Below are 25,206 nucleotides of genomic sequence, written 5' to 3'. Positions count from 1 at the left end.
ATTATTATGTAATACCTATGCTTAATGTATATATAAAATAAACATATTATATAATATTATTAGTGTGCAGCAGCTTTTGTGCGTTGAATCAACATTACGACGCGTAACTCTACCTGCAGCAGCAGACGTCAAACAAAAATCCTGAACGAGTGCACGTGATATATTTATTGCTCATAACACGATGTTTAAGTGTAAAACATGTACACCTATACATTGTACATTAAAAAAAAAAAAAAAGGTAAGTATTGGAGTCGAGTCCTTTAGTGTACGTACACCTATGCCCCGCAGTCGTATATAACGTCGTCGTCGTCGTCGTCGGGGTGCTCGCGAAAGTGCAACTCTCGCGCACACGCATCACACTGCAAGAGCGTGTACGATCTAATTTTGGACCGTTTTTCACGTGTCTTGTACGTGCAGCAGACGGAGTCTATATACCATGTTATATTGCGTTACGGTAAGGTCATCGCGCGTCTACCGTCGTCGCCGTCGCATATGTCAGTCTAGATCGCATATATATACATATAGGTACTCGTATATATACGACTATATAATACATACATAATATATTATGCGTGTTTTTATATATATATTTATTATAAGCACACACACACACACACACGTACATAGGTATACGCACACCGTGTGTAATATGTAAGTGTGTGTGTGTTATAATATGTGCAGTGTATATATTGACATCTGGCACCCATCTGCCGCGCGATAATATAATTATTATACTATATACATTCACGAGCAACGAGCGTACCGTATTAATATATATATGTATATATACGACTTGACTGAACGGGTCGACTTATACTGGCTGAAGTATTATGGAAGTAAACAGTAATGATATAGTATATAGAAGTGGATGTAATATTAAATGCTGCAGTGTAGTAGCGTATAGTAGTAATAGTTAATGTATAGTAGTAGCAGAGTAATAAGTGTGAGTGGTAAAGGACACGAACGAGAGGAAAATAATGGTTTATTATTCGCACACAAATTGCACTGTTGCAGTCGATTTCTTTCGAATAAACCCCTTTCTATACGTTCGCACGTACCCGAGGACCGACCTAAGTAATAAAACATGTACACGACGTCGTCTCACCGTCTACATATAATACGGTCAAAATGTGTGTACGCGTAGGTATATAATATTGTTACAACCCCATTACACAACTACGCTGTTTCATTCAAATCGGGGAGACCTGCTTCAGCGGGTTATACCTATTAATACGTATATTTGTACGCATTTTCACCCCACTTATATTCGAATCTCGATTATCCGATTTATTCGACATCAAAGTTTCCCTGCGCAGTAGGTATTTACTAGTTCCTAGACTTTGTGAATAAACGTCACAAAAATAAACAACTATTAATAATAGTATAATTATTAATTGTTCGACCGTAAGTCAACGATAAAATTAAAAAAATTACATCGATTTGCCTATACTTTGGTAGTGATCATACCCGACGTCGATTTCCTAAATATAATTGCGTCGAACCTGTCTATTCACTGTATAACTGTGGCATTGTTTCCAAGTACATAATATATATTTACGTGTGTATAGTACAGTCGCCGTGACTCATCCTACCCTCGCGTCGATAGAACGCGGTGCGTGGACCAGCGCAATCGGTAATAACGCTGCCGGAAGAACTTGCTGGTGGGAGTGGAGACCCCCCCCCGTGCGCGTGCGCATAACTTGTACGCCAGACGACTAAAATGTTTATATATTGTGTGTGTTGACTATCAACCCTTAGCTGTGCGCTTGTGTACGAAAAAAAATATGTGTATACATCGAATCTGATGCCGCCGAAACGGTTTACGGCGAAAATGTTGTGTATGGAAACTATAAGCGCGCGGTAGGCGGTCTATTCGCACGGTTGGCGACTCGAGAAATTCGTTTTCGTCGTCGCGCGTCGAAAACACAATAATATGCAATGTTAATAATAAATTACGATTACGAGTTCGAATAGAAAAAATCATATTTTCTCCGATTATGCAGACGAAAAACACTATCAATAAGCTATACTTTGATTTTTTCTGGTGCCAACTCACGACGACAAAAAAAAAATATATAAAATGATGTAATACAGCCACGAGAATCCGCGGTACACGTTGTTCTCTCGTTTTAAAGATATTAAATTATTATTGTTATTGTCGTGGTGCGTACGTTATAATGTGCTTACATATTTAGATCAACATAGTATAATAATTAACAATAATATTATATGGGACGAAAAAAATAATAATTTTTAAACGAATTAAGCGGGTCCGTAAATTAGAGCTCAATTATTGCAAAGCACATGCTGCGGTACATTGCGTATGAGTATAATAATGTTTTGCTACGAGCGTTATACGTAATATTCCTATTTTATTTAACGATCGTGTGGCGCGTGATGAACACAACGACGTCAAACGCGCAAATAAATACCACTAACTACGAAACGAAAACAACAACATGCAGAGATCGAACGTCGAGGAATTTCTTTTATTAATATGACGTTTTCGAAAACGCGCATCATATATTATAATCATAATGTTATGAACGATTCCGCAGTAAATGCGGAAATGCACGCACGGCAGTGAGAAGTTCAAAACTCAGTTCAAATTCCGATGCGAGCAAACTGTTTATTATAAAACATCACAATAATATAATTATCGGTACAGGGACAGCAGACAGCGAGTCTACACTGATTATTATTGTTAACGGTTTAATTTAATTTCTCAGTGTAGACGACGTATATAATAATATACTACACGACGATTAACTCGTCGACGATTTGAACCTCCTCAGCGAGTCGAATTTTCGATCGCTCGAATTTGTTATTCGGCATCCAACCGATTATCGAGTTATCGAGGATATATTATATATTATTATACAGCACTATACTGTATAATACGTAGGTATATATTATATTCTTGTATATATAATAACAACACGACGCGCGCGCTTTGTAAGTATATAATATACACGCCGACGGAGGGTCGTCTGTCCGTCGATATTATCGCCCGGAGACGACGACGGTGGCGGCGGCAAGAGAAAAAAAAATTGATCGCGCGTCGTCGTCCGCGGTGTGATTGCGCGCGAGAGAACGCATCGGCCGAGTGTCGCGGCGAGGGGGACGCGCGCGCGAGAAGCGGCGGCGATGAATCACACGCGCGCCGCGGCGGCTCTGAGGGCGGTCGGCGGACACGCACAAAATCAATACTTTATTCACATCGCACGCACAACCGCGTACGCGCGCCGCACCCACGTGGTGTCCGCCCAGCGACGACTGCGGCGACCGCGGCGGCGGCGGTACCACGTGCGATCCGCACGGTCGCGCCGGCGTTCGAGCGCGGCTGTCCGAGTGAACTTGAAAACGCGACGGCGTTTGTTGTGTGGACGAGCACGCCGCGGCTCCGATGCGCCGCCGGCGAGAGCGAGCGCGCGCGCGATACGCGAGTCGCCGCGACCGGAAACGGGAAAAAGTGTGTATACACACAAACGCGCCCGTCGTCGCCGAGTTCTTTACCCTTTAACCTTAGCGCGCGATTGTTTACTACTACTACTACTACTACGACGACGGCGGTACGTCGCTCTTTGACGATCGCGGCGCGATCCCGCCGCTCGCGGTGTTCGCGCTTTTCTGTTTCCCGCTCAAAAAATAAATAGATAAATACTAGACTATTGAATGTTTTTCGCGTGCACCGCGATATTATACCTACATAATTATATTATTTCCATTTTCCAATATTATTATATACGTAGGTAGATAAAAATATTATATTGTTAGGCGATCCCCCCCTCCCCGCGTCTAGAGTTCGAAATGAATAAAAAGCAGCATAGTTGTCGTATGTATTATATTATTATAATATTATTACTGTTATAATGTAATAATGATATTACATCAGTTCGAACGTCCCCGCCGCCGCGATTTCTTTATAAAAACCGCGGTGTGCGATCATTGTTCCAAATGAAAAACCGTGTGTTTTGTCAAATATTGATTATTAGTATAGAAACCGACGATGTGTTACGGGCTGGGTAGAGGTAATGCGTGCTGTCGTATAGCCCGATTATATTATTGTATTTATTTACTTTTTACTTGAATATTTCACAGGCTTTCATAACGTGTGAAATCAGTATAATATAATGTTTATTATAATGTTCGATTTTATATAGTTTCACAACAGTATATTTCATAAAAGTATAATATATCACACTACACTAAACTATACTCTATGGTATTAAATTAATAGTGTCAAAAAAAAAAAAAAAATGTTAAAAATGAAAATAATATCGTCTTCTATTAGAATAGTGCACTACTCGTTTATGTAATTGATACATACAAGCCTTGATTATTGTTTAGACGTAATAACATTTATAACCAATGAAAAACATAACAAGTATTTTATTACAATTTCTTATAACCACGTAGGTATACTTAAAAGGTTTTTAAAGTAAATTGATCGCATTAGTTAAATTTGTATACGAACGGTGAAATATTCAAAGTAAAAGAAATAAATCATACGAGCTGGTTGGTGCCAATACAGCGAACGAAATAAATATTATATGTGTGTATTATATAGAGTGATTGAATATTTTTCCATAAAAGTTTAATAATATGCTGAGATTACATTTTCACTTTATGACCAAAAATACGCGTTATACAGTATAGTATTTGTATGGAACATTTAACATTTACGTGTTTAGCCGCGAATGCTCATCGGAGGGGAAAAAATCAATTTAGGTACACCCTTAAACTTAAATATTCTGCTATAAGTCATGTGTATATTCACTATATACTCTATAGATATAATCGTACATAAATACGTAATATAAAGTTTAAAAGTGTAAAGTGTGTATGGTGTTATTGGAGTTTTCATCATTGACGTATGTATACGTACATAATATTATGTATATGAGTGCAAGCGAGTTCTCCCTTATTCGCTTAGCCCGTGGGGATGACGTCATATTTTGTACGTCAATTTGTATGCAATCCAGTTAATATAATATAATAACGTTTTAAAACATCGCAATAGGAAAGTAATTATTATAATGTAATATTGTTAATATTAAACGAATATATAGAGTGAACCCGTATATCATACTCGTTATTATTAGTATATAATATATTTTAAAAATATGTATCACGGGTTCGAATCAGACGCGACGACGAGACATCTGCTCTTCGTACATATAGTATATTATTTTTATTTGTAAAAATCGAACATGCCAAATTTCGGTTAAAAATGGCGCGAAACATTTTTCAACGGCATTAAAATTGAATTATTTACGCTGGACCGATGCAAACTGAGCGCAAAAGAAGCAAATAGATATTTTATATGTGTACGAATAATGCAGAGAAAAGAGAAAGAGAGAGAGAGCTAAAATGTGAAAAAGATAATACGATCGACAGAGATGAAATATTGTGTGTGTGTGTGTGTAGACAGAGAGAGAAAGAGAAAGAGAGAGAGAGAGAACAAAAATGAATTATTGTCAGACGCATCAGCGGCGACATACACGAATATATGCAGCTGTTCATCATCGTTTTTACTGAGGGCCACCTGGCCACCGTTTTCGATGTATCCGCTGCCGTTACAAGTATTATAGGCACCTCTAAGGTCTATATGGTTTTATTATTATTATTATTATATATATATATATTATATATTTCCATCGTGTAATTTTATACACACCGTCCTCGCTAGTTAGCCCAACGGTTTTTTCCGCATTTGTTTTGTTTGCTTGTACACTGCAGAGTACATATATGTGTGAATATAATTCTATATACGTTGCTAACACACCTTTTCCATCCGTGCCTATACGCATCATCATAAAAAATACCGTTATCATCGCGGGTTTATCCTCTGAAGATCGTTTCTGCGGGAGGATGCAACGGCGCGACTATGCTACAGCGTCAGTTCGATTACCGGATGAAACCTCGAAATAATCGACCGAATTATTGCTTTTGCTCTTTTTTACGATCGTATAATTTCCGTAAGCTCACCCGAGAGAGGTAGATATATGCAATTATAAATGTCATACTTTTTTTGTTTAGGGTGTAACTACACTTACGCCTCTACGTCTCTACGTATCGAGGGGGTTGCACATTATCAATTGTTTACCCCTTATCGACGGGTCGAGAATAATATTATATATGATTACTGACTTTTGATTTCAAGTGTCAACCCCTACACGCGTTTTCGATTAGGAAATAATACGACGAATGAAAGGGTGATTATTGTATACACATTATTATATATATACATAGTGTCCTATTTAAATAGATTAGAAGATTTATTGCGTATATATAAATCTAATTTTTAAAACTCATTACGAATTTTAATTAAATATTTTAATCGCGTGTCTTCCAATCAGATATCTCATAAAAAAAAATCTCAAAACTATGAATAATATATAGTTCATCATGGTTTGATTTAGTTAGTGATGTCATTTTATACCATTATACTATTTATACATTTTTAAGTTATGACATATCCCTAAAAATGTCGTATTACGTGGAATTGTAAAAATATCATTCGTTGAGAATTTTACAAGCAAATGAAACATCCGGTACGTAACATTACTACGACCTGAGTCTCTGGCGCCATATTTATGCAACTGCATATTTGCCATATGCCATTACATTTGCAGTAGATAATTTAAAATGTAAATACTTTTTGACACAGTATTTCGTAATCAAACAATTTTCGACTAAATTTAATCATGAATCATTTTGGCTTTTGATTTTGAAACCCGTAATATAATATAATATTATAGAACTCGTTATTACAAAAAAAAAAAAATAATAATAATAATAAACGTGTGGAGCAAATAATTATTATTCATTACAAAAAAAAAGGGACAATGATTTTAGACCGTTAAGATCCTCTACCTCTCTCAGCGCAATGAAATACACACGACCCTTCTTTTTGTGAAGTCAAAATTAAAAATGCCTGTATATATAATATTCATCTCGATATATTATGTGAGTAAGTGGGTTTCTTTGATCGAAAAAAATAAATAAATAAAGAAGAAGAGTACAAAAACCAGTGTGTGAGTGTGTCATTAGCATAAAGTGGCGAATTGGTGAGAAAACAACTACCCACGATTTAACTTCTATCTCACTCACTCTATTTTACCGTACTACGTTTCTAAAAGGGGTTGAATATTTTTTTACAAGCATATTTCATTCATCGTATTGTTATAATTTATTTTGGCCTCTAGGCGACATAATGATACGCGTTATATGATAACTGGTTTTTCACATACTATGTGTGTGTACTGTGTATGTTTATAATATTGTATTTTTCCTTTTCGTTTCATCGTCATCGAACGACTCGAAATGTAGTCCAACTAGTTTATGTATAATATATCAATATGCTAATGCTCATACTAACTAAACGAAGCTCCCTTACTTCTTATGTGATAGGGAAAATTCACAATCTTCGTTTTTAGACATCGAACAAAAATCAAAAATCGTATACAAATCATTTATTTGCGTGTGAACTAATTTGAACAGTAAAATGTATCGCACATATTATATTATTTATTATGAATATTCGTACAGATACTTTTAGATGAGAATTACAGCGTGAGACATATGAGATGGAAACCTAATACGGGCGGGCGCCACCAACGCCCAATGAGGTACATCCTTTTTCCTGTTTGTGTCTGTTTTTCGAAACCCACTACTGTCGTTTTTTGAAGTTTGAATACCAAAAAAAGGTTGGTTATTTCAATTTAGGAATTTTTGTTATTCTTTTAATCAAATTTTCCCACATGGTAAACTCGTATGATATAGGTATATTATGGTAGTAAAACATATAAACACATAATATTATTTACAAAAATAAATAATAATATGTATACATATACGACTCTTGATTCTTACAAATAATATTAATAAGAGTTAATAAGTCATATTAAATGATATTTAATTATATAATTTGCAAAATCATAATTAATTATGAAATATATTTATTCTATATAACTGTTGCTAAATAGATAATACGTATAATTGTACGAATATACCCTTAACTATCAAGAGTTACATAATTTTAACTAAATATATGAAGATAATTTATTCCTTATCTGCACCCCATACCTATACAATATTTCGAGTAATTCTAAAAATTCAGGTGAAAAGGTCTAACAACTATACGTTTTGCTAAAACTAGTTTTTGTGAGAGAATGACGTAAACATAAAGAATAAATATGATAATACAATAGAATATATGTATAATGTATTATATCAGTATAATATAGAAACGAGTTTTCCAAATGTATCTATCGGTTGTCGTAGGGATGGGAATTTTAATATCTCGGAATGCGTTTCTCAACAAATAAGTTGTTGTGGTACCATAGAGTGTATGGTATCTATATATGTACTCATAAAATATAAAATAATATATATATATAAAATGTTTGTAGACATAATAATAATATTATAATATACATTAAACAAACTATATACGTAAAGTCGTCGCGTCGTCGCTATTTACAATACACGGTTCCGATAAGCGTTTATCTTTTTCCCCGTGTGTTTGACTTGTGACTTCCACTATCGCTTTAACTATACCTAACTACACTGCACTCGTGTTTGGGAAACATCATTATGCATAGGTGCGCACAGTATGGCATCGGCGATACCTGCATACATTATAACAAATATTAATACAGTTTTTTGCTACCATTTAAGTCTCCGTCGATGCGTATATCAGCTATATATACAAACGAAACTTATCATATTTAAACCACCTATTGGCCTTATAGATTGCAGCCGTAACTAAATAACAAAATTATTTAATAACGTCATACTTGATCGCATGCGTATATAATATTCTCCAACAATAAACTCGGCGATGGGTATATCGCGAAAAAACCAACGCGCGAATCAATAGTTCGAAAATCGTACCTATTTAATGTGTTCACGGTGTCGCTCTCGAAGTCGTATGCGATGGATGTATACAACCCATCATTTAGGTATCTATTTTTGACTGTACGGCGCAGAGAACGCGTATTATCGAACAGTGTTATTGATTTTCGCGGAGGCGGGAAAATAAATCGTATACGAATAAAAAAAAAAAAAAAAAAAAAAAAAAAAAAAAAAAAAAAAAAAATTAGTCACTTGGGAACACGGTGCAGCGTATTCGGTATTATATATACGTTTTTATAAACGAATTATATCGTCTATATATATATAATATATGCTTTATAGTACAATATACAACATAATAATATATATTTCCATCGTAACGCGCGAGCGTACACGTGAGTGTGTGTGTGTGTGTGTGTGTGTACATGACAAATAGGCTTTGGATGAATCATGTTAATATGTATTATTTTATATATACGTATTTCATAATAATATTATACATGTATGTATATATGGATGGGCGCGTGTGTACGTGTGATTGGAAAAGGGACGCAGAAGGGATGAGCGATTTATACATGTATATAGAGCTATATAAACGGCCGCAGTTTATATCGATCCAGTTTCCCCCCCGAGTAACCCCCGGACCCCTCCCCAGATACATATATTATATAAGGTCGTTCCGCGCGCACACACTCACACCCTGTATATACATATATTATATTTTACTATGCATTATACATCTATATAGGTATATAAATTTATAGTACAATATATATATATATAATAATAATACTTGTGTGCGGAATAAATAGTTTTTTTTTTCCTACCAACGGTCGCGCATTCCGTGATGACGGTTTCGCGCCCGAGCCTCTAACGAACTCTAATTGAACCGCTTGCACTGCACCGTTCCCAGGTTCCCGCGAATGGATTTGATTTGTTTTTTATTTTTATTATTATTATTTTGTCGCTTTTAACACGGAGCCTACGATGTTCTTGACCTCAATTGCATCCATAAATAAATCACACTGAATAATAATAATCACCGGCGACTGAAAAACCACCGTCCGATTATATTATTAGCGTAGGAAAGTCGTTTAACGCTCCGACGAAACAATATTAAAACACATATAATATTATTATGCTATAATATGGTCATATACACATATTACAATCGTTAAAAATAAACTCTTATTCAAAGTTGCGATCGAACGCGAGAAAAACCCGACATTTAAAAATCATCAAGTGATGTATACGCTAGGTATATGTTTTTCAGTGGATTTCAAAATATACAATATTATGCAGATTTTTTAGGGAGATTCAACAAAAAAAAAAAAAAAAACGTAAACTAATGATTGGTAAATCACATTTATTTACACCACTAAGCTGATCAAACTATATTGGGATATACCCAATTATATTATACAAAAAAGGTAGGAGCCTAACGGGTAAACAACCCTTGTACACGAAACGTGTATGTTTGGTGGTATCAAAAAATCTATGCTCGTATAAAATTATTGCAAAACTAATGATTATAAAAAACACACAATACTCTATTAACTACAATAAACTACCTATATATATATTGTAAAATTATGGAATCGCAATGAAATCCCATGACGGTAATCGATCAAATAACACTGTAAAGAATACCATAAGGTATATTATATTTTTTATGAGTGATGAATGATAATATTGTATTACCTATATAATATATATTATAAAAACGTCAATTTAAATAATATTATCACTCCGCAGTGAAATTTTTTATATTCACGTGTGGTGATCTTTTTTTTCACTTTTGTCGTTCTCGCCGTGACACATAATATTCGAAAAAAAAATATAATATAAATATATTAGTTTTTATCGTAATAACGTCGTACACGCGGCGAATTTTCCACCCGAAAGCCCTTCAAATTCAGACGCACCGCAAACCCACACGCCGCGAAGTCGGTTTCATATGTATACCTATATAATAATAGTACATAGGATACGCGATGAAGTTTCCAAACCGAAAACCGGTACTCGCCGTTTATTCAGGATCTTATTGTCGTACACACACACACACACACACACACACACAGCGAGTACGTCGGAAATCCGGCAACCAGGCGGCGGTGGTGTTAAGTTACGGGGCATATAATAATATTACGTATATACTCTGCGTGCGTGTGCGTACGTGTGCGTGTACGTGTGTGTGTGTGATATACGAAAAGTTGTGTGCGTGCGTGTGCCGCGTGTTGGTTAAAGAGACATTTTGAAAAGGATCGACAACATGGCCGCCGTCGCGCCGCCGCGTATATTATACACCGACAGCTGTTCTTACGCACACCGCCCTTTTGTGCGCGCCGCGCGCGCGCGTGTGTGCGTGTGTGCGTACGCGCGCGCTCGCGTATATCTGTACGCGTGTGTGTGTGTGTACCGAGTCGTGCATTATGTTGTTGTGTCGTACCCTGCGGGCCAGGGCTGCTCAGACCGAGCGGCGATGATGCACTCGCGGTGGTCGGCACGCAGCAAAACGGCCGGCGCCTAGGCCAACGGTTTACGACGGAGAGAACGCGAGGCCGAAACGCGCGTCCGACGATCGCCGCGGCGGTGGTTGCCGGTCGTTCGGCCGCGCGAATTGCCGCGAGCGCGCGCATTTTAGACACCCTTGGACAGCCGCGCGCGGATCCCTGGGCGACAGCTGCCGTCGCCGCGCCGTTTTGTACCGGTGGTGGCGGCGTGCCCCCCGCCGGCCGCCCTCCGCCGCGCGGTATTTCACCGGTGCGTGCGTATTATATAGTACACGCGGCGGAGACGTCGTCGGTGCGTGCGTGAGTGCGTGCGTGCTCGCGTACGTACGACGTGCCGTTTCGGTAAGCCATTCGATTATAATAATATTATATCACATCACATATATATATATATAATAACAAAAATATTATATAGTCGCGTAGAAAACAAATACGCGAGGTATTACGATAGCACGAAATATAATATTACGACGAGCGCAGTACATAAGAAAACCGTGATCCCGCGGATAACGGCGGAGGCGGCGGCGAGAAGCGCGTAAAAAATATAATTATGGGTTAGTATATTATTACGATGGCCAGAGACAATCGTCATCGCGGTGGTTGTCACCGTCCTTGGACAAGGACGCTGTTCGATGCGTCAAGACGACCGACGTTTTTTAATTGGGGTTCTCGCGTGTGTGCGATGCGCGCCGTAGTAGAACGTGATATTTATATATACATATAATCGCCGAGCGCACGTTGCACAGTGTCAGTAGCATACTCGGTATACTACTATAGTCGTAGTAAGTAATCGTAGTAGTAGTAGTAGTAGTAGTAGTATCGGTAAACGGTCCTCTTCGGTCGCCCGAGGGTTAAACGAGGGGCGGAGACAGTCGACCACGCGACGACGTAGACGCGTGGTCAGGGACCTTTGAACGGATCGCCGCCGACGTCGCACGAGACGTAGTCCCTCAGCCGCGGTTTGTATACAAGCATTATTGTGTTGTCTAGCCGTGTGCATCCACACCACGGCCACTGACCCTCGTCCACCTCGCCGATTTGACGAGACATTCGACCGGCGACGACACGGGGGTCGTATCTTTTTTTTTTTGTTATTATTTGTGTTTTTTTTTTTTTATCCCATAAAATCATCCCTTGACGACGCGTGGCTGTACCGAAATGTTGTGTAGGTATTATGCGAATATACTGCAGTTTTTAATATAATAAATCCATTGATTTTCGTTTGTTACATACTCGATATAGTCGTGTACCTACCTACCTACCTATACCGACATTTTGTTGTTGTATTTTTTTTAACGCTTTCATTATTATTGTTATTTTAATAATAATAATGTAGGTAAACCGCGAGGGCGGTGGTGGTGGTTTTTTTTTTATTAAACGCTGTTGTTATAATATTATGTTTTTAATCAATCGAATTTTTTTATACATATACGATATACCTATGTTTTTACTGCTGCCAACAGCAGCTGCTCGCACTATTACCGCATATATCACAACGGTTTGGTCATTTGGCTGATAGAACTGCGCGTAGGTATAATATATTATAAAATAGCTTTTTATTCGTAACATAATCATCCGACCGAGTGCCCGGAAATCATTTTTCAAATGTGATATTAACTTACTATAATGTTGTGATCGGAATGATGAAATGGATTTTTATAAATGAAAAACAATTTGTGCTATTTTTAACTGTTAGTATACTGTACGTGATTCTATTTATTTTCTATTTATTTGTATAGTTCGATTTCGGTCGACACAGTACAACGACTTTATAATAGAACAAACTTTACTGAAACCACCTGGATTCTAATCCATCGTAACTAATAAAAAAAAAAAATTAAACCCACCTGGATTTGAACTATGTTATTATAAAAGTGCTCATAATGTGCATGTGACAACAATAGAACTACGTCCACCTGGAGTGTAATATATGTATTTAATACAAGTATATTATGTGTATGCAGAGCAACTAAAATCATAAAACTCGCTTATATAACATCTATTGTATAAGTGCGTTTTCCCTAGACAGATTTAAATCAAACTTTATTAAAAAAAAAAAGCTAAGCTCTTTTTGTTTTCATTTGATTGCTTTTATATTTTGTTATGCGGACCTATAGTCTATACGTAATTACATATAATATAAAAATATAATATATTATATATCTGGACAACGTGTTATAGATTTAAAAGAACGTATTATATGTTGACTTAAATTTTGACTCTCAGTAATTTAAAGTTCAAGTGTGATGAAAATAATTCCAATCATCAAGCCTTTGTATTTTTGAAAGTTTGAGTTGCAGAAATACGAGTAATGACTTCAATATTGTACAATTTTTACGTAATAAATATGTATGAATTTTAATATTTGCATAGTAGTAACTAGTATTTAATATTTTCGTTAACAATCTAAAAAAAATATCAATTATAACACTAAATCGACTGGGTAGGTACCTATATTATTATTTTTTTTTGTTTTCAGTTCTATATAGGTTCATACTATAAATTAAATCATAATAACATGAAAATAAATGTCATATGTTTTGAATACTATATAGGTACACAAAAAAATCTACAATAAAATTGTATTGATTTCGTGCTACGAGTATAACAGTTATGAAAATAATTACGATTGATTGTAAAACGAATCGTTATTCATTTTGTTTAAATAATGCGTCGCGTATTATACCTACCAACATATAGTTTAAAATAAATATGAGTTTTGAAATTACGAGTATCGCTTAAAAACCATCGTAACACCATAACGGTTTAATAACGATTTATTATATCGAGAAATTTATTAGCATCACACGATATAATAATATATTAAACGAAATGGTTGTCGCGCAGTTACAGTTTATATATTACTATACGCCGTGGGTATACGCGTGCTACACAATCTGTGAAATTATAGTCATACATACATTATATTTATACGTTTACAAAATATATTTAAACCGACCATATCATTCGAATGATAATATATCTATGAATTGTGCGCGCATATAAGTGAATACAACAATAGAGAGAAAGAGAATAAAATATCATATAGCAGTTTCGCGAATATTTAATAAGCGCACACACGCACAAACGCTCGCGAGAACTCGAGGGTAGTCAGAGCCAACATCACACACACACACACACACACACACACACACACACACATAAATGTATATACGGGATTTAATCTTTGTCACCCTATCGATAGGCGAGGCGGGTTGAAGGGGGGGTTTTAGGTGCAATGGCGGCGGCGGCGGTGGCAGCGTATATAGTTCTCTTTTCACCCTATAACATTGACCTTCAACGGTGCGACGTTGCCAGCGCCCGCGGACGTAATCTCAGCGCGCGTAGTACACGTCGTAAAATTTTTTTGAAGTAGTATTGTACCTTTACAATATAATATTGTATAGGTAATAATAACAGCGAAACTCGCACTATCGTCACACGAAAATATTATATCGTAGCTCTTTGACCGTCGGAAAACTATATACGCTGTGAAAGAATTTTACACGTACCTATAACGATACTATAGACGCCATAATAAAAATAATAATAATAAAAAAAAAAATAAAAAAATGTTATCTCATCGTGCGTGGACCCGACCGTTATTAATCGATATGACGATGTCCCATCATTTAGGTACCTATTTATACGTGAAAAAATGATTGTATATGTAAATAAGTACTTATTACCCAAGTAAGTAGGTATACCTCGTCAATGTATACAATATTTAGAACATATTATGTATTAGGTACTATAATATTATATTATAGTGTACCATATAGATAGGTACACGAAAAAAAGGCTTCGCTGCCGGAAACGATGTCTCGTGTTCGTTTGCGGTGTGTGTGCGTGCAGTACATGTGTGTATGTATATATATATATAGGTACTACGTATGCGTGTGCTCCAGACACATGAGCGGTGTGCGGCCCGTGCGGAAGTGCGGTCTCCTTGGTCGCCAGTATCATTGTCGGTTTTTAATGGCACACACGGTGTACGAGAGTATGACGTCATATAAGTCGTAAAGGGATTTCTCCCCATCCGCCCTGTCATGTACACGCTTTCTCGTAAATGCAGTTTATCGGCGATTTCGGATTTACTATATACTCTTTCACCAAACGATGCGCATAACGTTACGAAAATTGTCGAAAACGGTTTTCAATCGGAAACTTCTATGCGTATATAAATAAGCTATACCTTATAAGTGCTTACACATTATGTTATAAACGCATATACCTAAACATATCTTATAAATTATAATATTATACGATATACATGATGGTGAATAATATCATACCAATACCTGTATAGCTCAAGCACACCGTTGCCGCGATGATTACGATGGGGGGAGAGGCAATTGAAAAACCACCACTGTGTTTCGAATTTGTTATTTCACAATTATTATTATTATACATGCGATAGTAGATTTAGATGCTATAAGGGATGAGGGGCAATCTATTTAGGAAAATAGCGAACACTGAGAAAAATGGCCGACGTTTATTGTTTGAATCGATCATAAAATGCGTTCTGCGGTGTATATAGCCAGCCGCCACAGATAATCCCCTCGAATGATTTTTACGTCCCGTATTATCGATCTATATATTATATAAACTATACATATATCATATATGTACTATAATATATAGTTCTATTACATTTTTAATATAAAGTATTATGACGGTCGATCTATATACAGCTGCAGCTGCAATTTTATTTTAGAAGTTTCGGTTGGTAGCTTCTCGATATAATAATATACTAAACGATTATTATTATTTTTTTTACTTGACTTAATGATGCAAATTTCAGGCTAAAAGAATTTCTGTGCATTGTATACTGCATGTCTGCATGCGTTGGTTTAAGGGTGGTTTAAGACGACCGATAATAATCTGCTATATGAACTCATGTACATAATATAATATATATATTTATATACATGCCTATGTCCTATATAGTTATATTATACATCCATTTATGAGACGTAGACTAAACGACAATATTGCGGCTCTTCTCTTTCTTGTCCAATCTCGATTTTCATGCACACCTTTACACAGCATGGTGCCTGCCACCAACGGTTTTGGTTTTTGACCAGTTTTGATGGGAACAAAATTCACAAATGTTCTGTATAATACATAATATACGTACCGTTCCATTCTACGAAAACAATAATTTCATGTATACGGCAGGCAGGAGGACAATGAGGAGAAATATCAGACGACACAAAAAGACATCTTACTGCACTGTTCTGTGTTCAAAACAATTTATAAAGGAGAAGGATGATAGTAAGATTACATTTTGAGAGGTATTGGATTTTACATTAAATATGATTATTTATTATTATTCCTCTTTTTAGTTTATAATAAATAACAGTACGACTTTTTTTTTGTACCGTGATAACGAAATAACATTTTATTGACGATATATCAGCCCTTATAATCAAAAAATATTGCAGTTTAAAGTTAGTTTTAAGCTCTTATACTATATAGTTTCAATACAATCAACATCTGATATAATACGAATTCAAATATATAATATAAATATGTATAGGTAGTTACACAAATGTCATTATATAAAATGAATTATGTGGGTTTAAAATATACTATATAGTATAAGCAGTATAAGCCACTATTCGATAATAATTTTATCAAAACATTAAATTCACATAAATGATATTTTTGTTAAATATCTTTACACACTATAAAGGTATACACAAAACAGACAGCTTTTGTCCGAATACTTTAATAGTCGACAAGTATGAATGAGAAAAACGTACGTGATTTATGAGCGTTTAAAAAGAAGTGTTATAAAAAATGTCAGTTCAAGCGCAATTTACAATTTTACTTAAAATCGTTTTAATGTAAAATCTGCGCACATGAGGTGTGTTCAGTAAACAGTAAACAGTAAATACTCAGAAAAAATGTAATATAACTTCTATTTAAAAATATTGAACTATTCAAAGCAATCGCTTTAAAAATAATTTTCCTTAGCAGTTTAGCTTTATCATAAAATATTTCCAGTAATAAATCCAGAAATATTTGAAAAATATATTAGTAATTCCTCCATGCAAAATTACAGCTTTTTGTTTTCTATTAAATATATTACAAACAATCTCATTAACGTCTTAGAATTAGACAATTGAACTACACTGTAATGTGCAATGTTCCATGTATTCCTTTATTAACAGTTTTGCCACTAATTGTATTCAACCACCTTATACCCAAAATGCATTTGTTATATCGAATGGCAAGAGCCAATTAATGTACCTGAAACTTCATTGATAACTTTTCTGACGACTGACACAGTCAATTGTTGATAATTTCTTATATCTTGTTCTTGAACAAAAGCAACGATTGAATCATCTTTTCATGGGAAGTCGTACATAGGACGCTGGTCATTTCCGATGAATAACCAGATATTTTAAAAATTGGAACTAGTCAAACACATCCACTTAAACATTACATACAAAAGTTAACTTCGTCGAGTCAAAAGTCCGAATTGCATTTTTACTGATTTTAAACAAAACGTTTTGGTCTTGTGAACTTTCTAAACGAGATTTTTACATGTGTTTATATGCCGATAGACGATAAAGTTAAAAGCGCACTATTAATAACCGGGTTTGATGAGAAAACAATTTTTAATTTACCAACCTAGCTACGCTGGAATTATCTTAAATATTAAAAGTCGTTCCGTAAAAATTATTTTAGTCTGGATATTCTAAACATCCAATATGCATAGAACACCTAACTCGTGTACGATAATAATATAATATATTAACCGTAAGGTGTCAATAAAGGGTTTACACCTCTGCCCACGTATATAATATTATAGACGTTTACGCGTTTTTGAGATAGCCGTCAAAATATATAGCCTTTTAAAGGTACGCACATTATAGGACCCATCGCACCTATATGTATATAGTGTATTTACACCCGGAAAGTGTGGTGTGCTTGGTGGGGAGAGAATAAATTTAACGAGGACGCGAAAGGCGATTCTCGCCGTCCCGAACCTTTGACAACCACAGCAAACGCGCAGCCCGCTCGCCGACACACCACGTCAAAACCACCGCGGCCGCGACAACGGCGACGACGACGACGGCGGCGGAGGCGGTGGCGGTGGCTTGTACACATCGGAAAGAGGGATGCGACGCGCACAATGAGTCATCGCTGCCGCTGCTGCCGATTCCGCTGCCGTCGCTACTTCTGCCGATGGCGCGCGTTTATTATGTACACGCGTATAGCGCGTAGCGGCCGACGCCATTACGAGGCCTCTGTAGTATCGATCCGATCACCGCCGCCTCTAAGCTCGCGCCCTCCGCTCGCCCACACCACTCCGCCACTACCCCACCTAGTCGTCCAATGGCCAACGCGATATTTTTATTTTTTTTTCACTCTTCTTCTCACTCGCTCTCACCATTTTTACTTCTCCCACCACTCATCTAAACACCCCCCGAGTCCGTTTTCCCGACCCTTCGAAACTTTTACCGCCGTCGTATGTATATATATATATATTATATTTATATTATAACGACACGACGACGACGACGACGTTTATGCACGCACAAAAAGTAATATATACAAACGGTATTTTACAGGCGCTCACAAATACAGTGAATGTTATAATAACTTAAAATAATGTAGGTAAATTTGCTTGTGATTTTATATATAGATACTTTTAAGATATTATTTACATATTAACGACCCTTATTTGTAATTTTCAGCATTTTCAGCGTAATATATATAGGTAAAAATACGGTAGGACGAAATTTTAACGAAAAAATTCTCGAACACAATAATACGATAGTCTATTGGGAACTTATTCCTAACCTCAACGACAGTGTGATGAACGAGTCTCTCGTCTTACGAGGATTACGGTCCGTGGTCTGTGAGTACCGCGGCAATGCGCCTCGCTCATAGTATAACACACACATCAGTCATCTGTTGTTAAGATTTTTATTTTTTAAGTCATATTTATCAATGTGTATATTATAGTAAATCGAGTTTGTTTTTGGATAGCAAGTGCCAAAAATAGCATGCGTATACCTTATAGATTATAATATTCGTAATAATTATAGGTTTCTTTAGAAAGTCAATTTTGGAATTTTAAAGTTTTAAATTATTATTATACTTTCAACACTGACACCTAAATACACAAGTACAAATAATTTATTAGACACTGTGTACTTTATTTTTCAATTTACTAATATAGGACAACATTTTAAAATATTAAATACGTCGACCACGTGGCTGAAAAAAACACACAAATGTTTATTATGTTTATATAAATATTTTTTAAAAAAGTACTTCATAATAAATATAAAATTACGCAGCACCTAGTGTGGATTTTTCTTTTAATTTTGATATCGACTAAAAGAACAAACAAACGGTAACGAGCTTACAAGCGACTCTCAAAGCGAAAACATTTCAATATTCGTAGATATAACATTTGTAATTCTAATTTGATTTTAAAATTAAATACGTGTTCATTATATTATATCTTACGAAATACGGTATATTATTTATTCATTCTCCATAAGTACTATTATACTATATAGTAACGATAAGTATCCGGAAGTTAATTAATAATGTTTATATTAGGTTTGATAATTGTTGATATGTTTTGTTTTTTAAATCGTTAAGTGAATGTAAATTTCAAATATTATCTTGCACCTTTCGGATTCTAATGCGATAATATTGTATGTGAAAATAAGAATTAAGTTGTCTCGTAAAATTACAAGGTATAATATATTATATGATTAAAGTGAAATATAATGATTAATTTACCATGATTTTTTTAAAACTTTTAATCAAATTAAATGTATATAATTTAAATAAAAAAAATGTTTAAGTACCTACATGAATATGCAAAAACACAAATTATTATATGTATAGTAAGTAGGTAAATAGTTATATTTTTAAAGCGTGCATATTGTATGATTATTTATAAGGTACGAATACATTATGCACAGTACACATTTCAACAGTATAAATTTTATAGAATTTCCGGACTCTATACATTATGACGAAAACATATAAATTGCGTATGATATCACGAATAGCTCACACCTGAGACATTTTGCTGTTGAATTGTACGATTCGTATAGTACGTATATTTAATGAGCATTTCGTAACATTTATGATTGGGTGGTGGGTGGAAGTAAATATAGTAACGAATAAACACACGGGCGTACGCGATATGGTTATTTGTTTTTTGTCAATCGTTTCACACGTAACTATCTTACGGACGCACCCTTGGAGAAAAAAAAAGTTTTAAACGTAAACAATCCGGAAAACCGGACAACGTCTGTCCACCTTCTGACCCAGTGCCCTTGCACTCGTCGTCACTAATCACCGTCCATTTGTCTTTGGACCCAGTCCCCGTACGAGTATATAATATAATATACAGTGTTCGTCTGCATGCGCGCGTGCGCGCATGTGTGCGGGGGGCGGCAGAGGTGACGAAGGGTTACGCAGGTGCCGTCGCCGCCGCCGCCGCCGCCGTAATGTGTGTCAAGGGGAAGGTCCCGTTGACGAATCATCAAAACAACAACACACTGCAGTAGTGTATACTATATTATGTACATATATAGGCTAAAACGTACACACCGCGTGCACCCACTCGATGAGCACATGAAGGGGTTGTACTGTTTTAAACTTTCGTGACAGTGGATACCTATGTATTATATTTAGCAAACGAAACGTGTTAGTATTATAAACTTTATACGAAATAGGTAGGTACCTACGTCCTACACGAATTGGACAACATTATACGGTAAAATAATTGTATGTGCACGCTTTATCGGCTGAGACTCGTATTGTTTTAGTACATATAGGTGTTACGTGTCTTGTAAAAAAAAAATTAACAAAGGAATGGAGATAAAATTTAAAAAAAAAATTGGATTTATATTTAAATAATTATCGTGTTACTTCCATTGTCACGCCGCACTTTCAACTACTTAATATGTACAGTTAATATATACCTATATACATTATACATATATGATATGTAGGTAAGTCGTGCGGGACTTATCGTATTATAAATAGTTATCTTATAATGCATTACGCTTTTTTCAAATAAAATTTATCGTCGTACTCGACGATTCCCACGGTATATTATTTGCTTACCTTTTTATCAGTGAGCTTTTCGCATCTCCTCATCTTGCATATCTGATGACTCTTGTCGTTCCTGCACGGCGCGCAATCGCCACAGTTGTCCTTCCGCTGACATCCTATACACTCGCCACACCGTTTCCGCTTCTTTTTCGTCTGCTTGTCCATACCGTTGGCGCCGTTCTCGCAGTGATCTGAGTCCATCATAGACCCACCCACGTTGCTAATGTTGCCGCCTCCCGTCATACCGACTACGTTGTGCTGGACTAGCGGTGACTTAAAACCGGCGGTACTGCTCACGGCGGCCACCTGTCCCGAGCTCTCCACGCTGGAACTGCCCACACCGTCGCTCTCCACCGAGCTATCCATGCTGGACGCCCGCACTTTTCGCCGTTCTTTTTTCCGAGACTCTTGCAACCCACGTGGTGATAGTGTGTCTTCCATCTTGATCGAATCGATATACGTACCACCCGCGTTCTGGTACACGTGGCTAGGTATCTGTGCAGACACGATAGCAACTGGTTCGGTTTTCACTACCGTCAGCAGCGTTGCCTGGTTGGATTGGTGGTGCGGGGCACCCATAAAGTTGCCCTGGATGATGGTGTTCTGGTGGGGGTGGTGGTGGTGGTGGTTTTGCTGCGCGAACGCTTGTGGTGGTGGTGGGGGCGGTGGGTATTGTGGACTCTGGAACAAATGTATAGTGCCAGCCCGGTCGTCCAGGAACTGCTGTTGGATTCCCGGCACCAGAGTGGGATAGCCACGAGGTCCAGTAGCCGCCGCCATGTTCACCGTAGACAGCGTGTGAAAGCTGGGTAAACCAGGTGACTGTGTTGGTGACACGGCTGCTGGTGTCAGAGTGGTCAATGAAACCGTTTCCGGTTGCTGCTGGTCGTTTTGGAAGTTGAACTGTGATTGGAACGACGGCAACTTGCTGCCGGCTGGCGATGGAGGATAGTCAAACGACCCCTTGGACATAGAATCCTGTGAGTTGCTGCCATCCAGCTTGCTCTCCCACGGCCGGTACGACTGAGGTTGTGGTATGATCATGGTGGTCGGGTATAGGTCCGGCCTGTGCAGCCCGTCCGGGTTATAGTCCCAGTGCATATCCATTATCCGACCGGTAGTCGGGTCGTAGCCGTCGCCTGGACCGAGTCGGGCGCCCAGTCCTTCGGCCAACTCGACCGCTGAGAACGAGCTAAACGGCGGTAGGCCTGGCGCCGGGCCTGGTGTTTTCGACTCGGGTACGGTTGATGACGGGGTGGCAGGCTGTGGTGGCGGGTAACCCGCCGTACCATATGAGGCCATGGCCTCCCCGCCACCCTCGCTCATACTAGCCGACGTTGCAGCCAGCGTCACGTTCCCATCGCGTCACTTCTGACGTACACTACAAACAATTAAAACAAAAAAAAATTGAGCATTACATCTATAAGACAGTAAAAAAAACTGAAAAATTTTATCTAAAGTAAAGTGTTGATATTAGTACAGTCCTGAATGATTTAGTTTCTTTTTCCAAACCAACAAGATTCACAGGATTATTGTTACCTACGTGCCTATATATACTACATTCACACATATACCTAATACGTATATAATATAATAACAAAGGGGTCTATTCTATTGCCGAACGAAGTGTTGTTATACCTACCCGATGTTGTACAGTTATAATAATAATGGGTAAACGAGAGGGAACTATAGTTCGTTAGACAGATCGTGTGTGCGTTAACCGCACTAAAGCTAATAGGTATATATAAGATTTATGTATATGTGCGAAGTCCATGCGCGGGTATAATATATAATACTAAGTACTAGTGTATAGTAAATGGTTCGTATATGAATTACAGAAAATCTGTCACGGCTGTTGCTTTATAAACTAGACTAGATATTAATGTCAGCGGTGAAATTTCTTAAAAAATACAAACACTTCGCGACCTACACCACGAAGTAATTTCACACGAGGGTTGATGCGGAAAATGCGATAGAGACAAGTATATCCCACACAAATTCTCGCACCCCTGCAAGAAGTTTCCCTCGTTTTCACGGTGATGCGAAATATTTTCCGCTCAAGCACGTTCGGTCCTATATTGAATTAGTAAAATGGTCGATGGATTTCGTCATGAAAACGGTTTTGTGGAATGTCTACAATGGTCGGTTGCAAAATTACTTTATATACCAATTCAAAAAATTATCGACTAATTGAAAATGAACACAAAACCCATATCAGTTATCGCTTATTGGTATGTTATAGCTACAATTTTTCCCTCCGAAAACCGTTCCGTGTGAAACTCTAAACGTCAGGCCGCGTTAAAAACACAAACTGGTCCACATTATAATAAAATAATAATATTAATAATAATCTGCGACGGCGGTAGTGCACGTCGGTTAATCAGGAAGGATGTTTTTATTGTTGAATAAAAACACTTTATTTAATAAAATGACATACACAAATTCGTATATATATATATATATATATATGTACGTGTGTTTAATAATATAAATACACATATATACGCATGTAGTAAATATAAAACGCTGTTGATCAAAACTGCTACTGCACTTATGACAACAGTCAATTATAACGATATAATTTATTTTCCGACCAAATGCCGATGAGTGAAAATTGTCGAAACAAGCAGGTCAACAATTAAAAGGAGCACCGAAAATTGGTTCGTCACGACTCACAATATCAATAAACCCTTGACGACCACGTGAGTGCGAATATTTAAAAAAAAAAAACGAATAACTTATAAAAAAATGAACGGTAAAAAGAAAATTCAAGTGAGAAACTCAACAAAAATGAGGAATTTCAAAGTAATGTATAAATGGGTCAGAGACCGGAATGTTTCCGGTATTGCGCTTTCATTTTCAGTAGAACCGACGGTCGGCTGTATGTTTTGAAACGAATCGAGAGGGAAATTTTCGCGGGCAACGCGTCGGCAGTCATAAACCGCCGTTAGTGAACGTGTAGGGTTCAAAATTCATAAATGATGACGATGACCGTGAAAACGAAAATTAACGTAATGAAACAGGAAAAGCTGTTTCGTTTACTGGTATTATCGATTCGGGATTCAAAATCATCGGTTGCGTGCGAAATAGAGTACAAAATATATTATAAATATTTAAAATAACGTCAATACGACGAAAGTCAGATTATAATTCGTGCAGTATCTACTACCTACTACAAATTAATATAAGCCATAACAACACACAATATAATAATATATAATCGCCACAATTAAACGTCACATTTCGATATCTTATTTCGTAAATAGAAACCGTACATTATAATTTAAATACGTATTGGAAAAAAAAATTGTATACATATTGTATTATTATAATATATTAACCGTTTAACCGGTAGGAGGTACTCACTTAAGATGTGCGGCAGTCCCTGTGTGCGTGTCGTACTGCAGCACTTTGGTCGTGCGAAAATCGAAGGGACGGCGGAAACAAATAAATTTTTTCCAATATTTTTTTTATACGACGAGTAGAAATTTTTAGCGCACACTAGGGTCCGAGCATACATTCATTTAACGATATATAATTTTTTTGATTATTATTATTTTTTATTTTTTATTCTATTTATCTATCACACTACTCACAAACATAAAACGGACAACAAAAACGGACACGACAGACACACACGCGCGCGCCACTCACTGGGGCTCGCATACGCACACGCACCGCGACACGACTGTTGCCTGGGTGTAGACGACGGACGGACGGACGCGGC

General features: G+C 36.9%; 1 protein-coding gene across 1 annotated transcript in view; it reads right to left on the bottom strand.

Moving 5' to 3' along the window:
• Positions 1 to 25,206, bottom strand: part of LOC114129200 (DNA N6-methyl adenine demethylase) — a 44,330-nt gene extending 19,124 nt beyond the window's left edge. The window contains exons 1-2 of the mRNA XM_027993858.2: positions 24,846 to 25,206; positions 21,492 to 22,860 (exon numbers count right to left, since the gene is read on the bottom strand). Coding sequence (XP_027849659.2) covers positions 21,492 to 22,805 — 1,314 coding nt within the window. The 5' untranslated portion in view covers positions 22,806 to 22,860; positions 24,846 to 25,206. The remainder of the gene's footprint in view (positions 1 to 21,491; positions 22,861 to 24,845) is intronic.

This window comes from Aphis gossypii, chromosome 1 (assembly GCF_020184175.1).
Source record: "Aphis gossypii isolate Hap1 chromosome 1, ASM2018417v2, whole genome shotgun sequence".
Classification (NCBI taxonomy): Eukaryota; Metazoa; Arthropoda; class Insecta; order Hemiptera; family Aphididae; genus Aphis; species Aphis gossypii.
The sequence above is the reverse complement of the archived record's forward strand: the minus strand, read 5'-3'. Positions and strand labels throughout refer to the sequence as shown.